We start from the raw sequence: 18,693 nt of genomic DNA, 5'->3' as shown, positions 1-18,693 counted from the left end.
TGTTTTGTTAAGGAAATTGCTCAAATGAAGTAATTGCTCGAATGTTCCGAGTGCGTGTTTGGAAACAGCAATACCACAGCGCGGGCAAACAATTACATCCACAGTTCAAGTGGAAAATAAATATACAAAACGCTTTTGATATGAGTTGTGAAAAATGAATTATAAATCAGGTTAGTTTATACATTGCAATGGATATTTAATATCGTGGTTACCACCTAGATGACCGTTGCCATGCATGCTAATGAACCCTAGCCTCGTTTTCAGCTCACATTCAAATATTATGCAGCTTATATATTAATATGACGTCGATGGCGTTTCTTGAAGTAGCATTTGAGTATGATAATTGAGAACGATTAAATCTTATTAATAACCCCACGATTCTTAGAGATACACAAAACAGTTATCGCACCATTCTTGCAAACTTTCTTTGCTTAAACATTTCTTATGTCATAGTTATTACACCTATTAAATATTTAAGAATCTTTGGTTATGCAATAATGATAACAAACAATATGTACATTTATAAAATAGTAAAACACCATTTTTTGAAGAGGGGTAGACAGCATCCACAAAATATGCTTTGTACATATACGAAGGTTCTAGTAATCGCATACATGAAAACAAACCTGACAACCTGACACACTTATATTTCCGCCATTTGCATTGTTGTTTGTACAGAGACATATACTTTAAATAACTGTTGCAGATGAGTTTATTTCTCGAATACTATTCTTTGCGCTGTGTCCTAAGTCTGTTTACACATGACCAGAGAACAAAAAACCACGTACACGCTATTTGAATCTAATGAAATCAATCTTCCCGATATTAGCGTTTCATTTGTCGGGATTGATAATGTGTTATTATATTATTTAGATCCTATCGGTCTTATTACAGCTTGGGTAAACGGTGCTGTAGTAAACTCATCTCCGATTCACATACATGACGTGGTATTTCGGAGATTATGGGAATACTAAAGATTCAATCTGTTTTTACAAAATCCTATAGCGAGTCGCGCTTTGTAGTACAAAACAAAAGCTTTGAAATATTTCTACAAAATAAACAGTTACCGATGTTTTCCGGTGATACTCCTAAAATAATCACACACAGACCAGACGTTTAGTCACGTGATTCCCACTGACGTCGAACAATGCGCAGCGACCGTCGCGCAATCCTGCCGCATGAATAATGTCATTTATAATTAGCTGGGTCCCTTTTATTTGATAATGATATCAAGACACCAGTCTGCCATACTAAATCAAATGAGGGTATTTACTTTGAAAATTCGGAACGCGTTTTTTGGAAATTGTTAAATTAGATGAATCGTTCATAACGCGCTGTACCGCATCCACTATCGTTCCTCTGTTTGTTAACGTGATGTAGAATGTCTTACCAAACAGCTAACTTATAAAACACATTGCTTCATGTATTCGCCTAATTTATTGAACTACCTGTCTCGTACTCCACAATAGAACCATTATTTTAATACTTGCCGATATGTCGTTAGAAATATTGTCCAACCAGTATATGACATATAATTAGTACGCCACTATGCAATATTGTGAGGTGGGAGTATGTGGTGGAAATAATACAGGAAGTGAAAAGCGTCTATTTTCATTGTTGGCGAGTGGATTTAACTTATTGCGAGAGTGTCTCAATGAATATTGCTTACGTACTTTGCACCTGCGTACTTACATTTAAATATGAAACGTCATCACTATATGAATATCCCCTGGTTTGATGTTCACGAACCACGACCACTTAGATTAGTTTAATTCCGGTGAGCTGTGTTGACATACTGTATTTTGACGTATGAGTGTTAACATGTTGACACCGACAAGTATGTAATACAATGTATGTTGACGTATGTGTGATAACATGTTGATACTGACAAGTGTGTATTACCATGTATGTTGACGTATGTGTGTTAACATGTTGACACCGACAAGTGTGTATTACTATGCATGTTGACGCATGCGTGTTAACATGTCGACACTGACAAGTGTGTATTACCATGTATGTTGACGCATGCGTGTTAACATGTTGATGCTGACAAGTGTGCATTACCATGTATGTTGACATATGTGTGTTAACATGTTGATACTGACAAGTGTGTATTACTATTCATGTTGATGCATGCGAGTTAACATGTCGACACTGACAAGTGTATATTACCATGTATGTTGACGCATGCGTGTTAAAATGTTGATGCTGACAAGTGTGCATTACCATGTATGTTAACGCATGCGTGTTAGCATGTTGACACTGACAAGTGTGTTTTACCATCCATATTGACGTATGCGTGTTGACATGTTGACACTGACAAGTGTGTATTACCATGTATGTTGACGCATGCGTGTTAACATGTTGATGCTGACAAGTGTGCATTACCATGTACGTTGACGCATGCGTGTTAGCATGTTGACACTGACAACTGTGTTTTAGCATGCGCCAACGCGTATGTGTGTAAACATGTTGACACTGGCAAGTGTGTTTTACCATGCATATTGACGCATGCGTGTTGACATGTTGACACTGAAAACTGTGCATTACCACGCGCCAAAGCGCATGTGTGTTAACACGTTGACACTGACAAGTGTGTATTACCATGTATGTTGACGCATGCGTGTTAGCATGTTGACACTGACAACTGTGTATTACCATGCGCCAATGCGTATGTGTGTAAACATGTTGACACTGACAAGTGTGTTTTACCATGCATATTGACGCATGCGTGTTGACATGTTGACACTGACAAGTGTGTACTACCATGTATGTTGACGCATGCGTGTTAACATGTTGATGCTGACAAGTGTGCATTACCATGTATGTTGACGCATGCGTGTTAGCATGTTGACACTGACAACTGTGTATTACCATGCGCCAACGCGTATGTGTGTAAACATGTTGACACTGACAAGTGTGTTTTACCATGCATATTGACGCATGCGTGTTGACATGTTGACACTGACAAGTGTGTATTACCATGTATGTTGACGCATGCGTGTTGACATGTTGACACTGACAACTGTGTATTATCATGCGCCAACGCGTATGTGTGTAAACTTGTTGACACTGACAAGTGTGTTTTACCATGCATATTGACGCATGCGTGTTAACATGTTGACACTGACAAGTGTGTATTACCATATATGTTGACGCATGCGTGTTGACATGTTGACACTGACAACTGTGTATTATCATGCGCCAACGCGTATGTGTGTAAACATGTTGACACTGACAAGTGTGTTTTACCATGCATATTGACATGTTGACACTGAAAACTGGGCATTACCACGCGCCAAAGCGCATGTGTGTTAACACATTGACACTGACAAGTGTGTATTACCATGTATGTTGACGCATGCATGTTAGCATGTTGACACTGACAACTGTGTATTACCATGCGCCAATGCGTATGTGTGTAAACATGTTGACACTGACAAGTGTGTTTTACCATGCATATTGACGCATGCGTGTTGACATGTTGACACTGACAAGTGTGTATTACCATGTATGTTCACGCATGCGTGTTAACATGTTGATGCTGACAAGTGTGCATTACCATGTATGTTGACGCATGCGTGTTAGCATGTTGACACTGACAACTGTGTATTATCATGCGCCAACGCGTATGTGTGTAAACATGTTGACACTGACAAGTGTGTTTTACCATGCATATTGACGCATGCGTCTTAACATGTTGACACTGACAAGTGTGTATTACCATGTATGTTGACGCATGCGTGTTGACATGTTGACACTGACAACTGTGTATTATCATGCGCCAACGCGTATGTGTAAACATGTTGACACTGACAAGTGTGTTTTACCATGCATATTGGCGCATGCGTGTTAACATGTTGACACTGACAAGTGTGTATTACCATGCATATTGACGCATGCGTGTTGACATGTTGACACTGACAAGTGTGTATTACCATGTATGTTGACGCATGCGTGTTAACATGTTGATGCTGACAAGTGTGCATTACCATGTATGTTGACGCATGCGTGTTAGCATGTTGACACTGACAACTGTGTATTACCATGCGCCAACGCGTATGTGTGTAAACATGTTGACACTGACAAGTGTGTTTTACCATGCATATTGACGCATGCGTGTTGACATGTTGACACTGACAAGTGTGTATTACCATGTATGTTGACGCATGCGTGTTGACATGTTGACACTGACAACTGTGTATTATCATGCGCCAACGCGTATGTGTGTAAACTTGTTGACACTGACAAGTGTGTTTTACCATGCATATTGACGCATGCGTGTTAACATGTTGACACTGACAAGTGTGTATTACCATATATGTTGACGCATGCGTGTTGACATGTTGACACTGACAACTGTGTATTATCATGCGCCAACGCGTATGTGTGTAAACATGTTGACACTGACAAGTGTGTTTTACCATGCATATTGACATGTTGACACTGAAAACTGGGCATTACCACGCGCCAAAGCGCATGTGTGTTAACACATTGACACTGACAAGTGTGTATTACCATGTATGTTGACGCATGCATGTTAGCATGTTGACACTGACAACTGTGTATTACCATGCGCCAATGCGTATGTGTGTAAACATGTTGATACTGACAAGTGTGTTTTACCATGCATATTGACGCATGCGTGTTGACATGTTGACACTGACAAGTGTGTATTACCATGTATGTTGACGCATGCGTGTTAACATGTTGATGCTGACAAGTGTGCATTACCATGTATGTTGACGCATGCGTGTTAGCATGTTGACACTGACAACTGTGTATTATCATGCACCAACGCGTATGTGTGTAAACATATTGACACTGACAAGTGTGTTTTACCATGCATATTGACGCATGCGTGTTAACATGTTGACACTGACAAGTGTGTATTACCATGTATGTTGGCGCAGGCTTGTGGACATGTTGACACTGACAACTGTGTATTATCATGCGCCAACGCGTATGTGTGTAAACATGTTGACACTGACAAGTGTGTTTTACCATGCATATTGACGCATGCGTGTTAACATGTTGACACTGACAAGTGTGTATTACCATGTATGTTGACGCATGCGTGTTGACAACTGTGTATTATCATGCACCAACGCGTATGTGTGTAAACATGTTGACACTTATAAGTGTGTATCACCATGTATGAGTGTTAACATGTTGACTTGTAAGTTGATATTTGTATGTAGCAACGTTGATAAGTGTGTGGTAACATGTTTGTTCACGCGCACATGCGGGGAAAAGCAGGTGGATGAACTTAAACGCCCACACATTTGTTTATGCAAGAATTCATACATACGTTGATGCCATCAGAGAGTGACGTTGCAATCTCTTTGCAAGCAATTCGTTCATATACTATTCAGCTTAAACATAATGTTTTCAAAATCTCTCTAAACGGCCTTGAATGGAAGGGATTCCCTTTCACACATGCCCGGTAAACAGTTATTGGATTAGGCGTATTTAATTGGGGTCACGGCCCTAATACTATGTGTATACTCGTAAGAAGAACAAACACACTACCGCCCGTTCTTACGCCTCACACAGTGCGTGCCACCCTTCATTCGTAGTGATATAATTGGTATGTACACATGTTTTAGTTATTGCTCAACACGCTCTGATTTAAATTATTAAAATTATTGCAATATCACATGATAGCGATACAATACATCTATAAATAATATCCGATGTATAGCTTATGCCATCTATCGTTGAAGGGTGAACTAGACTTGGGCCGCTGTACTTAATTTGGCATATTGAGGGGAAAATCATTAAAATGGGGTAGTAGTTTCTATGGAAACTGAGCTGAGAATGCCTGTGTCATATTCTAATTATTACGAGCAGGTTGACTGACCTTTCTATGGTGACACCTCTTTACGAGCGAGTACGTTCTTATTTTATTTTCTATTTCCATCACGCGTTCTCGGCGTTATAATGTTAAGAGACCGTGCCTGGTCTTGCCGGCGGTTGGTAACTTATCACTCTCATTCAGTATTCGAAACTGGTTTAGTATTCATATTAGCTTAGTGTTTATTGCATAACTCATTGGAAGCGTACTAAAAAGGGATTCCGAATACTGCGCTACTCATTGAATAAGCCAACAATTAAACTACACACGTATAATTACAACCTGTATTGAAGTGAATATATATTAATAAAAGCATTATTGTTACATTGTATTTGCGCTTTTTCTGTATATTCTCTATTCACCACGGAACGTATGGCGCTTCTGGGTTCGATTTTGCTTTCATACATAGGAAAAACCCGTTACTATGTATGTAGATAGAAGACAACCGCAGGGCAGAATATGCTAATCGCGCCGGGTAAACAGTATCGGATATTTTTTGAACAAATATGAGCGAGTGAAAATTAATTTCAGGCTGTGTCGGAAATTGTAACCCAATGCTGATGTTAGCTGTCCATGGTGAATTGTTTTGAAACACGGACTGGTTACTGAACATAACGATTCGCCAAAATACTCTGTAGGCTGTAAAGATATTAATTATTCACCGGGCTTCACTTCGCTTTTTTCGTTTGATTTGCAAAGTCCGCCAAATTAGTCCATGCAAACATGTGAAATTAAAATAGATCTGGCTAATTCGTTAACATGAATATAAAAAAATTAAAAAATATAAATGGTTTTACAGTACTCAATTTGTTTACACATTAGAAAACAAACCTTGGGTACTTAAAAAAACAACATTTGACTCATCAAGACAGTCGATCATTCGGTTCGTAGTGACTTTGATGATGATAATGATGATGATGATGATGATGAAATAATCAATGCGAATGCAGATATCTACTCACTGGTTATTAGTTACAGAACAGTTAATTAATAGAACATACATTTTCACGTCATTTTCGACAATTGCTCTACTCTATTTCAAGTTTCGTCACAACGCCTTAAAATACCCCCTCGGGCGATAATCCATACTGCTCCGTGTGACGTCACATAGCCGCGTCGTGATTGATCATGAGAATAATGTCAATATTATATTGTTATACATTACTCTTATAGCGATAGCAATTGATTCGCCAGGCATATTATGCATTATGCTAATGTGGTTGCCCTCTCTCTCGCGCGGGTTCTCTCTCTGTGTTTTACGCAGCTCACAGTCTTGTGTGTACCGACTGTTTAAAGCTAGTTGGAGCACAGCGTACGTGGCAGTCCTAGATTTTCCCTGTGCACACCGTGTCAATATCAGGGTTAAAAACATCACTAATGCTTTAACCGGTGACTATTTTACGGCGTAGCTCATGTAGCGTGGTTGTGTCGGCATTCAACGTGGTGTCATAAAATTGCTTGTCAGATGAAACGTCAATGCGATTTCCGCCGTCCACATATAAGCTCGTGTTGATCCAACACACAGTACTATACAACGTATCTCTCTCCCTCTCTTATTCTCTCGCGCACAGCATTATAAATCAGCTGCCGGTTGTGGTGAAATAACAACAACAACAACACAGCAACAACAACGAAACATGGTGAGTCTTTAAACAATCTACGTTTAACGCAAGACAGACTGAAGATCATGTTGTTTTTTGTTTGTTTGTTTTTTTCAAATCACTAAACTAGCCTCCCATTGATCAAATGTGATACATTGTTGCGATAACAAGCGGTGAATTGCTCGCAATATTGGTTGTAAAATCAGGTAATTTTTGTACAGATATATGATGATGACTGATAAAACTATCCACCTATTTGCATTACGTCTGACACAAAATAAACCGACAATGGAAACAGGTCAAACATGACACCAAATGAGATGGGTTTTCGATGTTGTGTGTTTAAGTCGGCGAATATCTATATACCGTGATTTGAACTGTATAATTTGCGCACACAACTGCTGTCGAATTAACATAGCTCTACGGTACAGCAAATACCTTAAAGATGGTGTTATACAAATTCAAAACTCATTGGTTATTCTCCTTTATATATGTTCTGACATGATGTCGATGTTTATAGTTGTTCTGACACGGTGCGAGCGTTTTGATTATTTATTTGGGAAAATAATGATCTTCTTATCAGTTCGGATGTTTCTATTCAATGTGTGTCGACGAGGGGACACTGAATAATAAATACTTTATCACGTCTAATATTGTTACTCACCTTCTTCATGCCATATCCATTGACAGTTACGTGAGATGATTTTACCTTGTTTTTTATTGTCATTGAATATCACTTGGTGTGATTTAATCGACTGTTGCATATATGTCGAATAGTTCCGTATGGCTGATATTCGGTTTTTATGACTCATACGTAGCGCACCGTCACCAAAATACGGTCTTGCCGTATTTTTTTTGGTTTTGACAAATAGAGAAAGCCGACTGATTGTGAAACGACGCAGCTCGTGTATACTAACAACTTTGGATGTCAGAGAAAAACGTCAAAAGCTATATATTCAACAATATACTAAGCGTGATTTCGAATTCAAGTAGGTCCACTCGTCATCTTTGTTTTTATTGCACCTTTTAACACAAATGCTCGTCAGGACCGCTGAGTAGACTATTCTCCCACAAATTTGTCCTCCGATGTAATTCTGTATCAGTTGTAGCCAGTGGTGTGATACCTCTCGTTCTTGAATCTCCACTCAGACAATGTTTACTCTCAACTCTCAGGGGATTCCCTTTTCAGAAAGTAAAAATCGATGAGAAAAAGGTTTCCTATTCAAAGCAGTAATTCATCTCCGGCTATTAATGTCTACTAAAAATATATTAGTACAACATTTTACTATCGTCGTTTTTGCTCTCCGCGCACGAGTCTCGGACTGCCTCGTCAAATTCAGCATAATATTAAGGCGTATATTACTACATAACTGCTATAGGTAATTTAATATTATAGGATAGTGTGTCGAGCAACTTGAAATAGAGCACGGGTACGCACTGTACGTGCTCGTTATGCGCATCGTCCGAGCTCTGATAAATTTAGACAGCGAATCAGAGTTTACCATGTTTGTGTTCCTGGTGTGACATGCTGTAGATTGGAACGATGGAATGATAGCGCCGCTAGTATGCATTGTTTCTAACGATGTTTGTCTAGTTCCACGTCTCAAACATATAGATATGTTTCGAAAACTGACGTTCCTATGAATAATATTGAAACGTAACTTTTTCCCCCTAAAACAGAGCTACTTTATCATTGCCTTCCTTTTTCACGTCAGTTGGACTCATTGTTCAGAAAATAAATACACGGAGGTCACTTGTACCGACCTCTGTTGTCACCTGTACGAACTTTTACTATGCTTAAGTTTATAACTGATGTCGACCGCCAAATAGATTTCTCTCCAAACATTGGATGACACGTGCATGTGACAATCGATCCTGTGTCTGCGTGTGCTTACTTACTTCTATAGGCAATATCGCGGTAACCTAATTATTAATACAACATTGTAGCACGATAATGACGGATAATGATAAAGCATTGGTGCTGCCTCCGATGTTCTAGAAATGTGAAACTACAGAATGTATTCGAATATGCCGTATATGACAAGTAATTCTTTAAATATAGTGTGAACGGCGACGGTAACACATTCTCAATCGCTGGAACCGACGCAATTCACCATGCCCGTACGTGTAATATTCACCTTCTTTATAATTACAATGGGTAACATTCACTTTAATTAGAAACGTACATAGTAGAACTATGTTTTATTCTCTTAGGGACGTGGTTTCAAAGGCGGCACTCTTTGGCCATATGGTATCTATCTACGAAAGCGCCGTGTGTATGTACTGTGTGTATTTGTTTATAACGGTTCATGGAACCATATATATGGGGAATTTTTACAAGGGTATAATATGTTCCTAGTTTTTATTTAATGTTGTTACGTGCAAGCGTTGTTCATGGTACATGAACAGATCTAGTACATACATGCCCTAAGGTAAAATGAGCCCAATACAATGCTCTCATTATTCCCAAGGCGGCGCCACCATCAGGTCTCAGTCACCATGTCTTACAACCAATATATCAAAGAATTACTGTAATCTCCAGCAAAGAATTATCTCATCGATAATCTCTTCTTAAAATATTTACATAAACAGAAATGAACACATATTGGTAGATAAGTACAGCTATACGAATGAATAATTGTTAGAATATATTGATCGCTGTATTATACTCCACATGTTTGTGTTTTTATTTAAGTGCACACACACACGCATGCCCGGCCTTGTTATTCACAGTTCCGCCATACTATCTTTTTCTGTCCGGTCAATTCGCTGAAAATAATCATCCGACATCGCCCTGTACGTGTTCCGAAGGGTATCGATCACATTAACAGGCATACGACTCTCCACAAAAAAAAAGATGTCTCAATGTCTCATGCTGGATTCACTCGAAAAAGGTCATCTTCTGATCTGTCAAATGCAGATAATGAACGTAGGTATTTTGGCCCAGAATCCTTTGCGAGCTCTTGCTCAGAAAAATACATAAAAGATGTGCATGGACAACATTGACAATTTTATTACGGAAATTAGAATTGTTTGTAAGATTCTATTTTATATGTGATTCCCTAAAATCGACGCGTCTAGATTGCAAAACACATTCTATATGACAGTATACACGTTCAAAAAATTGCGCTTCTTGTGTATCACTCCGCGTTTTCCAATGAAAATCATACGATTTCAGAAGTTTAATTGATACACATACATTTGATATCATTCTAATAGCCCAGGAACCACGCACTTCATCCAGACAAAAGTGCTGAATGCGTGAGTCTACATATATCAAATGTAATTCAGTATTGTTGCTAACAATTCAAATATTTACCGTGTTATTATGTCACTAGACATAAGTACGCCCCCACCGAATAAGCATACGTGAATAGTGGGCGTTATTGGATTCTAGTGGAGCGGTAATTCCGTGTGAATAATTGTCAGTTAACCTCGGGAAAATCATTACTGGAATGGTGTGCCTACGAACAATAATAGAAGTCACTAATCACAGACCGTAAATCTAATGCATGGCTTCATTTTCGGTATACATTGATTCAGTGCGGTTAAAACCTTTAATGTCTTCCAATATTGATTGAGGCTGTCAAACAAATTGACCCCCTCTGCGTCTTGATGGAATTCTTCGTTTGAGAACTGTTGGCTACAGCAATTATGATCTCATGTGAGGGCTTGGTAACCGGCGATCTTGATGCACAAGCATGTAATTCTTTAATATACGTGTTTATTATGTGCAATGCGCGCATGGTATAAGTACATATTGCAGTTATTGTACGATCAGCGATCAATTTTAAATTAATTTCATGTTCTTTGCTTAAACCAACACAAAGAAAGTCGGCTTTAGGTGTTTGTTTTGAGTATAATCCGTAATAGCTTGATATATACATATAATTACAGTTAAGCTCTCAAGCTAGCTATCTCTATCTCTCTCTCCCTCTCTCTCTCTATCTCTCTCTCTCTCCCTCTCTCTCTCTTTCTCTCTCTCTCCCTCTCTCTCTCTATCTCTCTCTCCCCCCTCTCTCTCTCTTCTTTTCCGTAACATGAATGCGCTGTGGGACTATACATGCCGTAAACCACAGTGATAGAGGGACTGTGCGTAAACTAACACAACAAAGCGTCATAATATCACGCCATTGTTGGTAGCTTAGTGGTGTTACCCACATATGTTACTCTTACATACAGCAGACCATATACAAAGAGAGCTGTGTGAAAATCATATACCTAGGCAGCGAAAGGAGCCGTCTATATTAATGAAGATTGACATGTAATATTGGGGTAATTTTCTTATTGATCATTAGGATGGACATACTGGTAGAAGCCGCTGACTGAGATACAAGCTCCCGATTAGATCATCTACAGCGGTACGTTTGGAACAAAGCTATATCCTGCACGACAACAACAATAACGATGGAGGTAGCCAACTATTCTTCCGGAATGAGCCTCCCAGGTTTAACACTCGGACCATTCGCGCAGGATACCATGTATATGTATCGCAACAACTCTGTTAGCTGGGACCCTTCCATTGGGGACAGTCTTTTGCACAATGTATCGGTGTCTAACAGCACCGCGAATACTACTGATATCTCACCGCCTATCGTGGAACGCCCTGACGGTGCCGGCGGGCTTGAAATAACACTTGTGCCCATCTTTTTTGCTATGATAGTTTTCATCGGGGTGACTGGTAATTCTATTGTATTGTATATTATACTTAAGCATAAGGAGATGCAGACTGTGACCAACTACTATATAGCTAACCTAGCCTTGGCAGATATAACGTTTCTGGTAATCTGTACCACGTCTACCGCTGCCTTGTACGCCACGCCTCAGTGGTACCTCGGAGACTTCACCTGTCGATTCGCTGGATATATGCAGTATGTAAGTATGAATTGGGTCTTAATACCCTATGTTCACTTCAATTTCAAATCCATTTGACTATTACCGCCGTTAAATGCTTTGCCTTTATGTCTGAGGAAATGCTTGTTCTTGCCGATGGATCTACGCTATGGGGCGTATTAGCAGTCTTAACGTGGTTGTTGTCGGAACATGGATTTTTGCTGACGTTTGTAATGACACGGTGAATCAATGGCCTACCTATACAAAAATGCTCTTGTAGAAATAATGAATTTGGTTTGGGTAGAACGAGTAATTGCAGTCAGCCGCGTAAATTTTCATTAAAAAACAATTTCCGAGCTATCTTAGCGTCTGTGGACAATGAAAACCATTCAATTCATGTGACAGCTTAAAATATCACCCTAGCACATTTTAATAGCTAAGCCCCGCAATTCGCACTGGGTAACGTGCGTTGAGTAGACTGCTGCGGAAATAGAAATTAGACGCATACAAGTACATTGATGGAAAGCGAGTAATTACTAAATTGCTACGAGAGCTTATTCGAATATCACTGACATACAGCTCTAGTGGAAGATGTCTCCGCCCGCTGACGTCATCCATGGTCCTCGAGTGCAAATATTGGGCGCGTCACGTGGCATCAAGCGACGTTGTTACTGACGAACCTGAAACAGCCGTACATTAATAATCAAATCAAATAATCATCACATAGCACTGAGGTCAATGTCGATCTAATTAATGTAGATACTATAGTAACCTTGATGGCAGAAATGTGTACGACGTTCACTGATTCGAAAGGTGGAAAAATGAGAATGGGAATGGAAAGCATTTGACCTTTACCGTTCGTTTGATTATACTATTTTAATGCTAGATTGTTTGCCCCGATCGTCGGCGTGGTTCGGTGAAACATTAACATACCTAATTATTTCTCGTCGACGTACTTCTCATGATGTTAGTAATTGTTTTACCTTTAGTATTATCGCATTGTTATTGTTATTATTAATAAGCCTCGTCTTTAAATTCAGGCCACATACGACGCTTAATGGTGTAATGGTCATGCGATATGCATGGCTTTTGCTCGCTCTAACATCAATAATTGTAAATATCTGATATTATTGAAATATCACAGTGGCATAGGACTCCTTAGAGTTGTCAATGTCATGACCTTGTTTCCGAGGTCGAGGATTGTGCGACTGCGTACAGTATTAGTGTATCCAGTTGTTTTGTAGCCATTATTTCTCGCGCGCAGTAACTGGCTTATGTATTAATTAACACATTTCACGGAAAATAGAATGCTTATTGTGTATATTGCGAATATCTCAGGAAATTCACTGGATGGTTTGCTCGTTTTTTAAGTGGAAAACAAATGACGTGTACTGCGGCTGGGTCCTGCTTGATTGTCTACGCACCAGAGTTTGCTTATTTACATATATCATAGCTGACGCAATTTTATGCAATTGACATTTAACCCTAAACTAAGTATGTGATACGCATGGATGTGGTTTGAATTAGAAGAACGCTTGCGCAATCAATGCAACACACTCGTAACAGTCGTTCAGACGTCGTTATTGACTACAAATTGGCGGTATCGGTTGCTGACTGCCACTCAATAACACATTGTTATGCTATTCATATTTGTATTACTCCTTTTACAAACAGACGATTATATATACTGATAGTTTCATTTGACTCAACTTTGAATCTTAGTGTAGAAAATACCATGGGACAGAGGGGGTGTTGTGAGAGCGTAGCCCAAAACATCATTAACTCGCTGTTTTAATTTAATTTGAAGTAATAATCAAGGTCAACATAATTCACCACCAATGAATCGTTCTCAAATATCTATCTGTTGACACTGACCAATCAGAAGCCAGGACCACATCGGCTTTACCACTTCATGGCATAAATTAACGCCACTCTTTCAACAACACCATGAAACATTCAGGCAGCTGTCCTAAAGTTTTCTGCGGAGAATTATGGCCAGTAACACGATGACTGGTCTTACCAGTCACAAATCGGTGTATAATTCCACAAAACCGATACAAATGAGTGATACTATTCAAGAAATCATTTTGGCAAATGTGTATGCTGATGCAATATTTTGCCAATATTGTTCCACGTAAAATACTATGTAAACCGAGGTATGTGTTCATGTATATTAAACAGACAATGACGTTGATTATGTTATATTTACTATTTTTTAACAAGTCTGAAAAATATATAATGAGAGCAACAGGCAAACACATTTTTGAGGAGATTTCTAACCATTGCAATGAGCCTTATTTTTGCTGACATCTCTATATATGCACGTATATGGTATTTAATATATTCGTATTTTCTTATCAAAGCTTGTATATTTCATCAACTGTGTTGACGTCATTTCCCCTATTTATATTAGAAGTTGACATCTGTCAAACATGCGCATCCAATGTGTAATGTAGTCGTATTTTAGATTCTACAAACCGGTGACAGGTGACCAATATTTTATATCGTGGCCCTATTTCGTAATCAGCTTCCTGAATACCCACAATTTATTGCAAGATTTGGCTTCGGCACGAACAAGAATTTTGGCTAAATGATTACAATGTGTACGATCAAACTCACGGTGGTAATCTAGGGCAGCTTTTCCATAGTTTCGCTATGTTTACTGTCTTCCTTCTCAAAATCGATGTACAACCGGTAATATAGAGAGAGTCCAAATATAAACGAATCTACAAGCTCCACGGCGTTACCGTGGTAACACAGGTTATTAGCAGAAACAGATATTAAATTACGTGTTTCGATGGGGTTTATTTGAGTTTGCATCGTATCGTTTCCACTTATACTCGGGGATTTCGACGGTTAATACCTCAAATTTGGACATAAAAGATAATCGCTGAGATTGTATTTTGAACTCAGTAAATTGGTTTCTTTGCTGAAACCACGCAAATGCATACAGCTCACGCACGCTTATCGTTAACAAAAAAAAACTAGTAAAATCCACGAACACTTAAATATTGGTTTAAAACAGGAAATGTGTCATCTTGACACAGGCTTTCAAACATATTTATAGCAATACCGCTAAAGTAACCAAGCTCTATGTTTCACGTTGTGTGTACCTTTTTGCAATTGATGTTAGGCGTATTACAGCTAACCCAATTGCGGACAATTGAATCTTCCAGGTAACCATCTCTATTGCCGTTGTAACATATATCATAATAACATTCGAGTACAAATAAGCATATTTTTAGTGTGTATATGCGTGTGTCTACTTTTAAAAACAACTTTTCGAATCGTTTAAAGCGCCACGGTCGCTACACAGCGCGTCACATTCAACACGAAGCACGCTTTCGAGTTAAAGCGCTACGGTCGCTACGAAGCGCGTCACATTCACCACGCAGCGCGCGTTCGAATTCCTAATAAACAAACAACGTATTTTACACATGTATTCGTTGTATGGCCACAAGTATCTAATACTACGCGCATGGCAACACGACATATACACATAGAGGCGTGTAACATATTGGATTCCACGGCAAAAAACACATTTGCTACAGCGGCGGGCAACTAACATAGTATGTGGACATCATTTTCTTGGAATTTATGCGTCAAGTCTAGTAATTTAAAACCAAGAAACTCTATTGCGTCAAAACCAATCAATTCTGGTGTTTAACTGAACCGCGAATACTCAAATTAGGCTTACATGGGAAATTGGCGTTTATGATATTTTTATTTCTACGCCTATGTTCTTATATAAAGATAGGGAATAAAAAAAAATCCTGCGCTTGCCTGTCACCATTACACTGTGATATAAACAGTAAGTGACACCCGTCACAATGAGACCCTAAAACGTCATTCAAACACGTTGATTTCGATCCTCTAACATGAATTAAAATGCCACCGCGTGAATGTTGTGATCAGTAAAAGTCAGACAGTCTGTCATCCAGGGAGAAGAAACATATTGTAATTACATCACGTGGTATGACGATGATGACACGCGACCCAAGAAAGCAGGATAGTTGTGTGACTTGCTTACTTGGCGCCTTCAGGTGCAATTAGGATAACTTAGAGAATGTTTTGAGTATCTCTGCTCAATACTGTTTGTTATTATTTTTTGATTTATAGTAAATTGGCCACGCACAAAACAATATTCTTCGAGACCATCAGGTAAGTGCAGTTGCCATTTTGTGTGCAACGAACAAAATAAACAGGCATATTATTTTGCATTATATAGGGAGCGATTATCGATAACGGATTAAAGTGGACTTATTTTGAAAATATATTAACGTATAGTTGTTGTTCGAATTTGCTTTTGCATTCGGTCTGTGATTGGTTCGGATGGGGTTCCGTGCTTGTCAACTGGTGCATTGGACAACACATGAGAAAACAACGAATAGCTGTTTGAATGAATATATGGAATTTAAATAAGTTATGCCCATACGTTCGTTAGCGTGCATTATTAGGTATTGTAATACGTGCAAAATGATGAAGATTTCCTGGGAAAAGTTAATAACCGGATTTCGACATTTTGGGTCACACTATGTGATTGAACAATTCAGTCAAATAAAGAAATAAAGCAATTATCTTGTAGATCATGCCATGACATAAACAGAACCGATTTTCAATAAAATAAGTATTTCACTAACAAGACTTGTCTGGATACAGCGAAATGTTTTTAAGTTCGTGTCATGGCAGAATATGTAGTCTTGAAGCCCGGGTGTCATTATGGTATTTGCTTTTTATCCGATTTAATAAATTAAGGGATTACTGTAAACTCGGAGTTCAAATTTTCAAATGTTCAAATTATACGTAATATTACTAACCGCGAAGGACGCGTAAGTCGGTGTCATCTACACGCGCTCTCCCAATCATGTCAATGTCAGTAAATCCTTTCAGCTGTGTTAAAAAATGACATTCGTCTAACTGCGAGCCAACAATTGACAATACAAATTGACGTAACGTGAGATTTATGTATCAAATACGTGGGAAAACAATGTTTCATGTCATTTATATTATTTTCTCATAATATTATTTCAAATGAAAACCAACACCGATATTCTCGTGCTCACTGCGCGATAACAAGATGCAATGCGTTATTCTAAAAAAATCTGACCTTATAATCTTGTTTATTCAACCTACGTAAAATCGTGGCACTGATGTGACGGTATTAGTTATCTTTCTGAAATTCATTCACGCTAAGTGCTAGTCTCGATCATCCGCCATTTTGATGTGCGAATGCGACATGTGCACAGGAATGTGAAATTAGGATTATACAGATTTATCCTCAAAGCTGTTAAAGTCGCGCCATTCTATGTGGATGAATCTAATGGGTTCGGGTAGTCATACCACGTGTGATACAACGTCATATGATTCAGGTATTCATCGCTGATGGCCGAAAAAATGAAAACAAAATAACCAATCGAAAAAGAGGAACACAACCGACTAACAAAGAGACACTTTTTGTATTTGAAATTCACGTTGTTTTCATTTGCGTTCGGTGATGAATTGTACTGTCGTCTGCAACATTGTAAATTATGGCACCAGACTCGTTTGTTAACAGCCGTTCAACATCGAACTGAACAGCCGAAAATATTGTATCCAGATACTTCATTCCAAAAAAAATCTCTAGAAATGAGGAGTGGTTACACCTTGAACACCATTGCCACCGAGAGGAAACGGTGATTCAGAAAATAAATTTGACTATAACATTTCTCTTCATTTTTTATACTACTCTCGTCAAATGATAATGTCTACAAACGCGACTGCAAGTGGTAACCGTGACCTGTCATATATTTTATCGTATTTTTAAACACAGTTTAATGAGTTGTAATAAAACGGAACTAGGGATATTGCCATATTGTCCGAAACTTGTGCTAAATCTGACAACGAGCATGATTTTAATTTTGTGTACAAGGTATTACTAAGAGTTTGAAACCCTACATGGCGGAAATTGACTTGCTTTCGAGCACGCGAGTGATTTTGCATGTCCTTTGCAGTTGTCGCCTATGATTTGCATAAATGACACGTACGTGTAAGGGCGACTTCCTGCCCGTCACTGCCGGCAGATCGGGTTTAATTTTTATTTAACTACTAATTAGGATAGATCTAATCAAATATAACCGATCCATTGGCTGTGTAACTGACAGGGGCAATGCACACTGGATTCTCGTAATTGAATTTATACGAAGATGTGACCAATGGTAACCTGTCAATTATTATGCTCTATTCGTGTTGTTCGCTGTATCGCGCATGCGCTAACACAACAACTCACGCGGTTCAATTATATAACAAGCCAGTACCCCTGGTGCAATCCCACAATGCCCAACGCCCCACAGGTCTAATTATCACTGGGCCTTCAAGCGAAATCTGAGATTTTCCAACGGAATGAACGCTACACTTCACCAACCG

The 18,693-nt window shown here is 38.8% G+C and overlaps 1 protein-coding gene across 3 annotated transcripts in view; it reads left to right on the top strand.

Annotated features, from left to right (window-relative positions):
- The window catches only part of LOC100371405 (G protein-coupled receptor 54-like), a 128,205-nt gene that overhangs the window by 70,403 nt on the left and 39,109 nt on the right, over nucleotides 1-18,693 (top strand). For 2 of the 3 annotated variants that reach the window (XM_085507157.1, XM_085507156.1), the window contains exon 3: nucleotides 11,757-12,333. In XM_085507157.1, the coding sequence (XP_085363283.1) occupies nucleotides 11,866-12,333 (468 nt within the window). In that variant the 5' untranslated portion in view covers nucleotides 11,757-11,865. Of the gene's footprint in view, nucleotides 1-7,380; nucleotides 7,498-11,756; nucleotides 12,334-18,693 lie in introns of those variants that run through there. The other variant, XM_002733682.3, reaches the window with a different exon arrangement.

Source organism: Saccoglossus kowalevskii, chromosome 13, assembly GCF_978046115.1.
Source record: "Saccoglossus kowalevskii chromosome 13, keSacKowa6.1, whole genome shotgun sequence".
NCBI lineage: Eukaryota > Metazoa > Hemichordata > Enteropneusta > Harrimaniidae > Saccoglossus > Saccoglossus kowalevskii.
The sequence above is the reverse complement of the archived record's forward strand: the minus strand, read 5'-3'. Positions and strand labels throughout refer to the sequence as shown.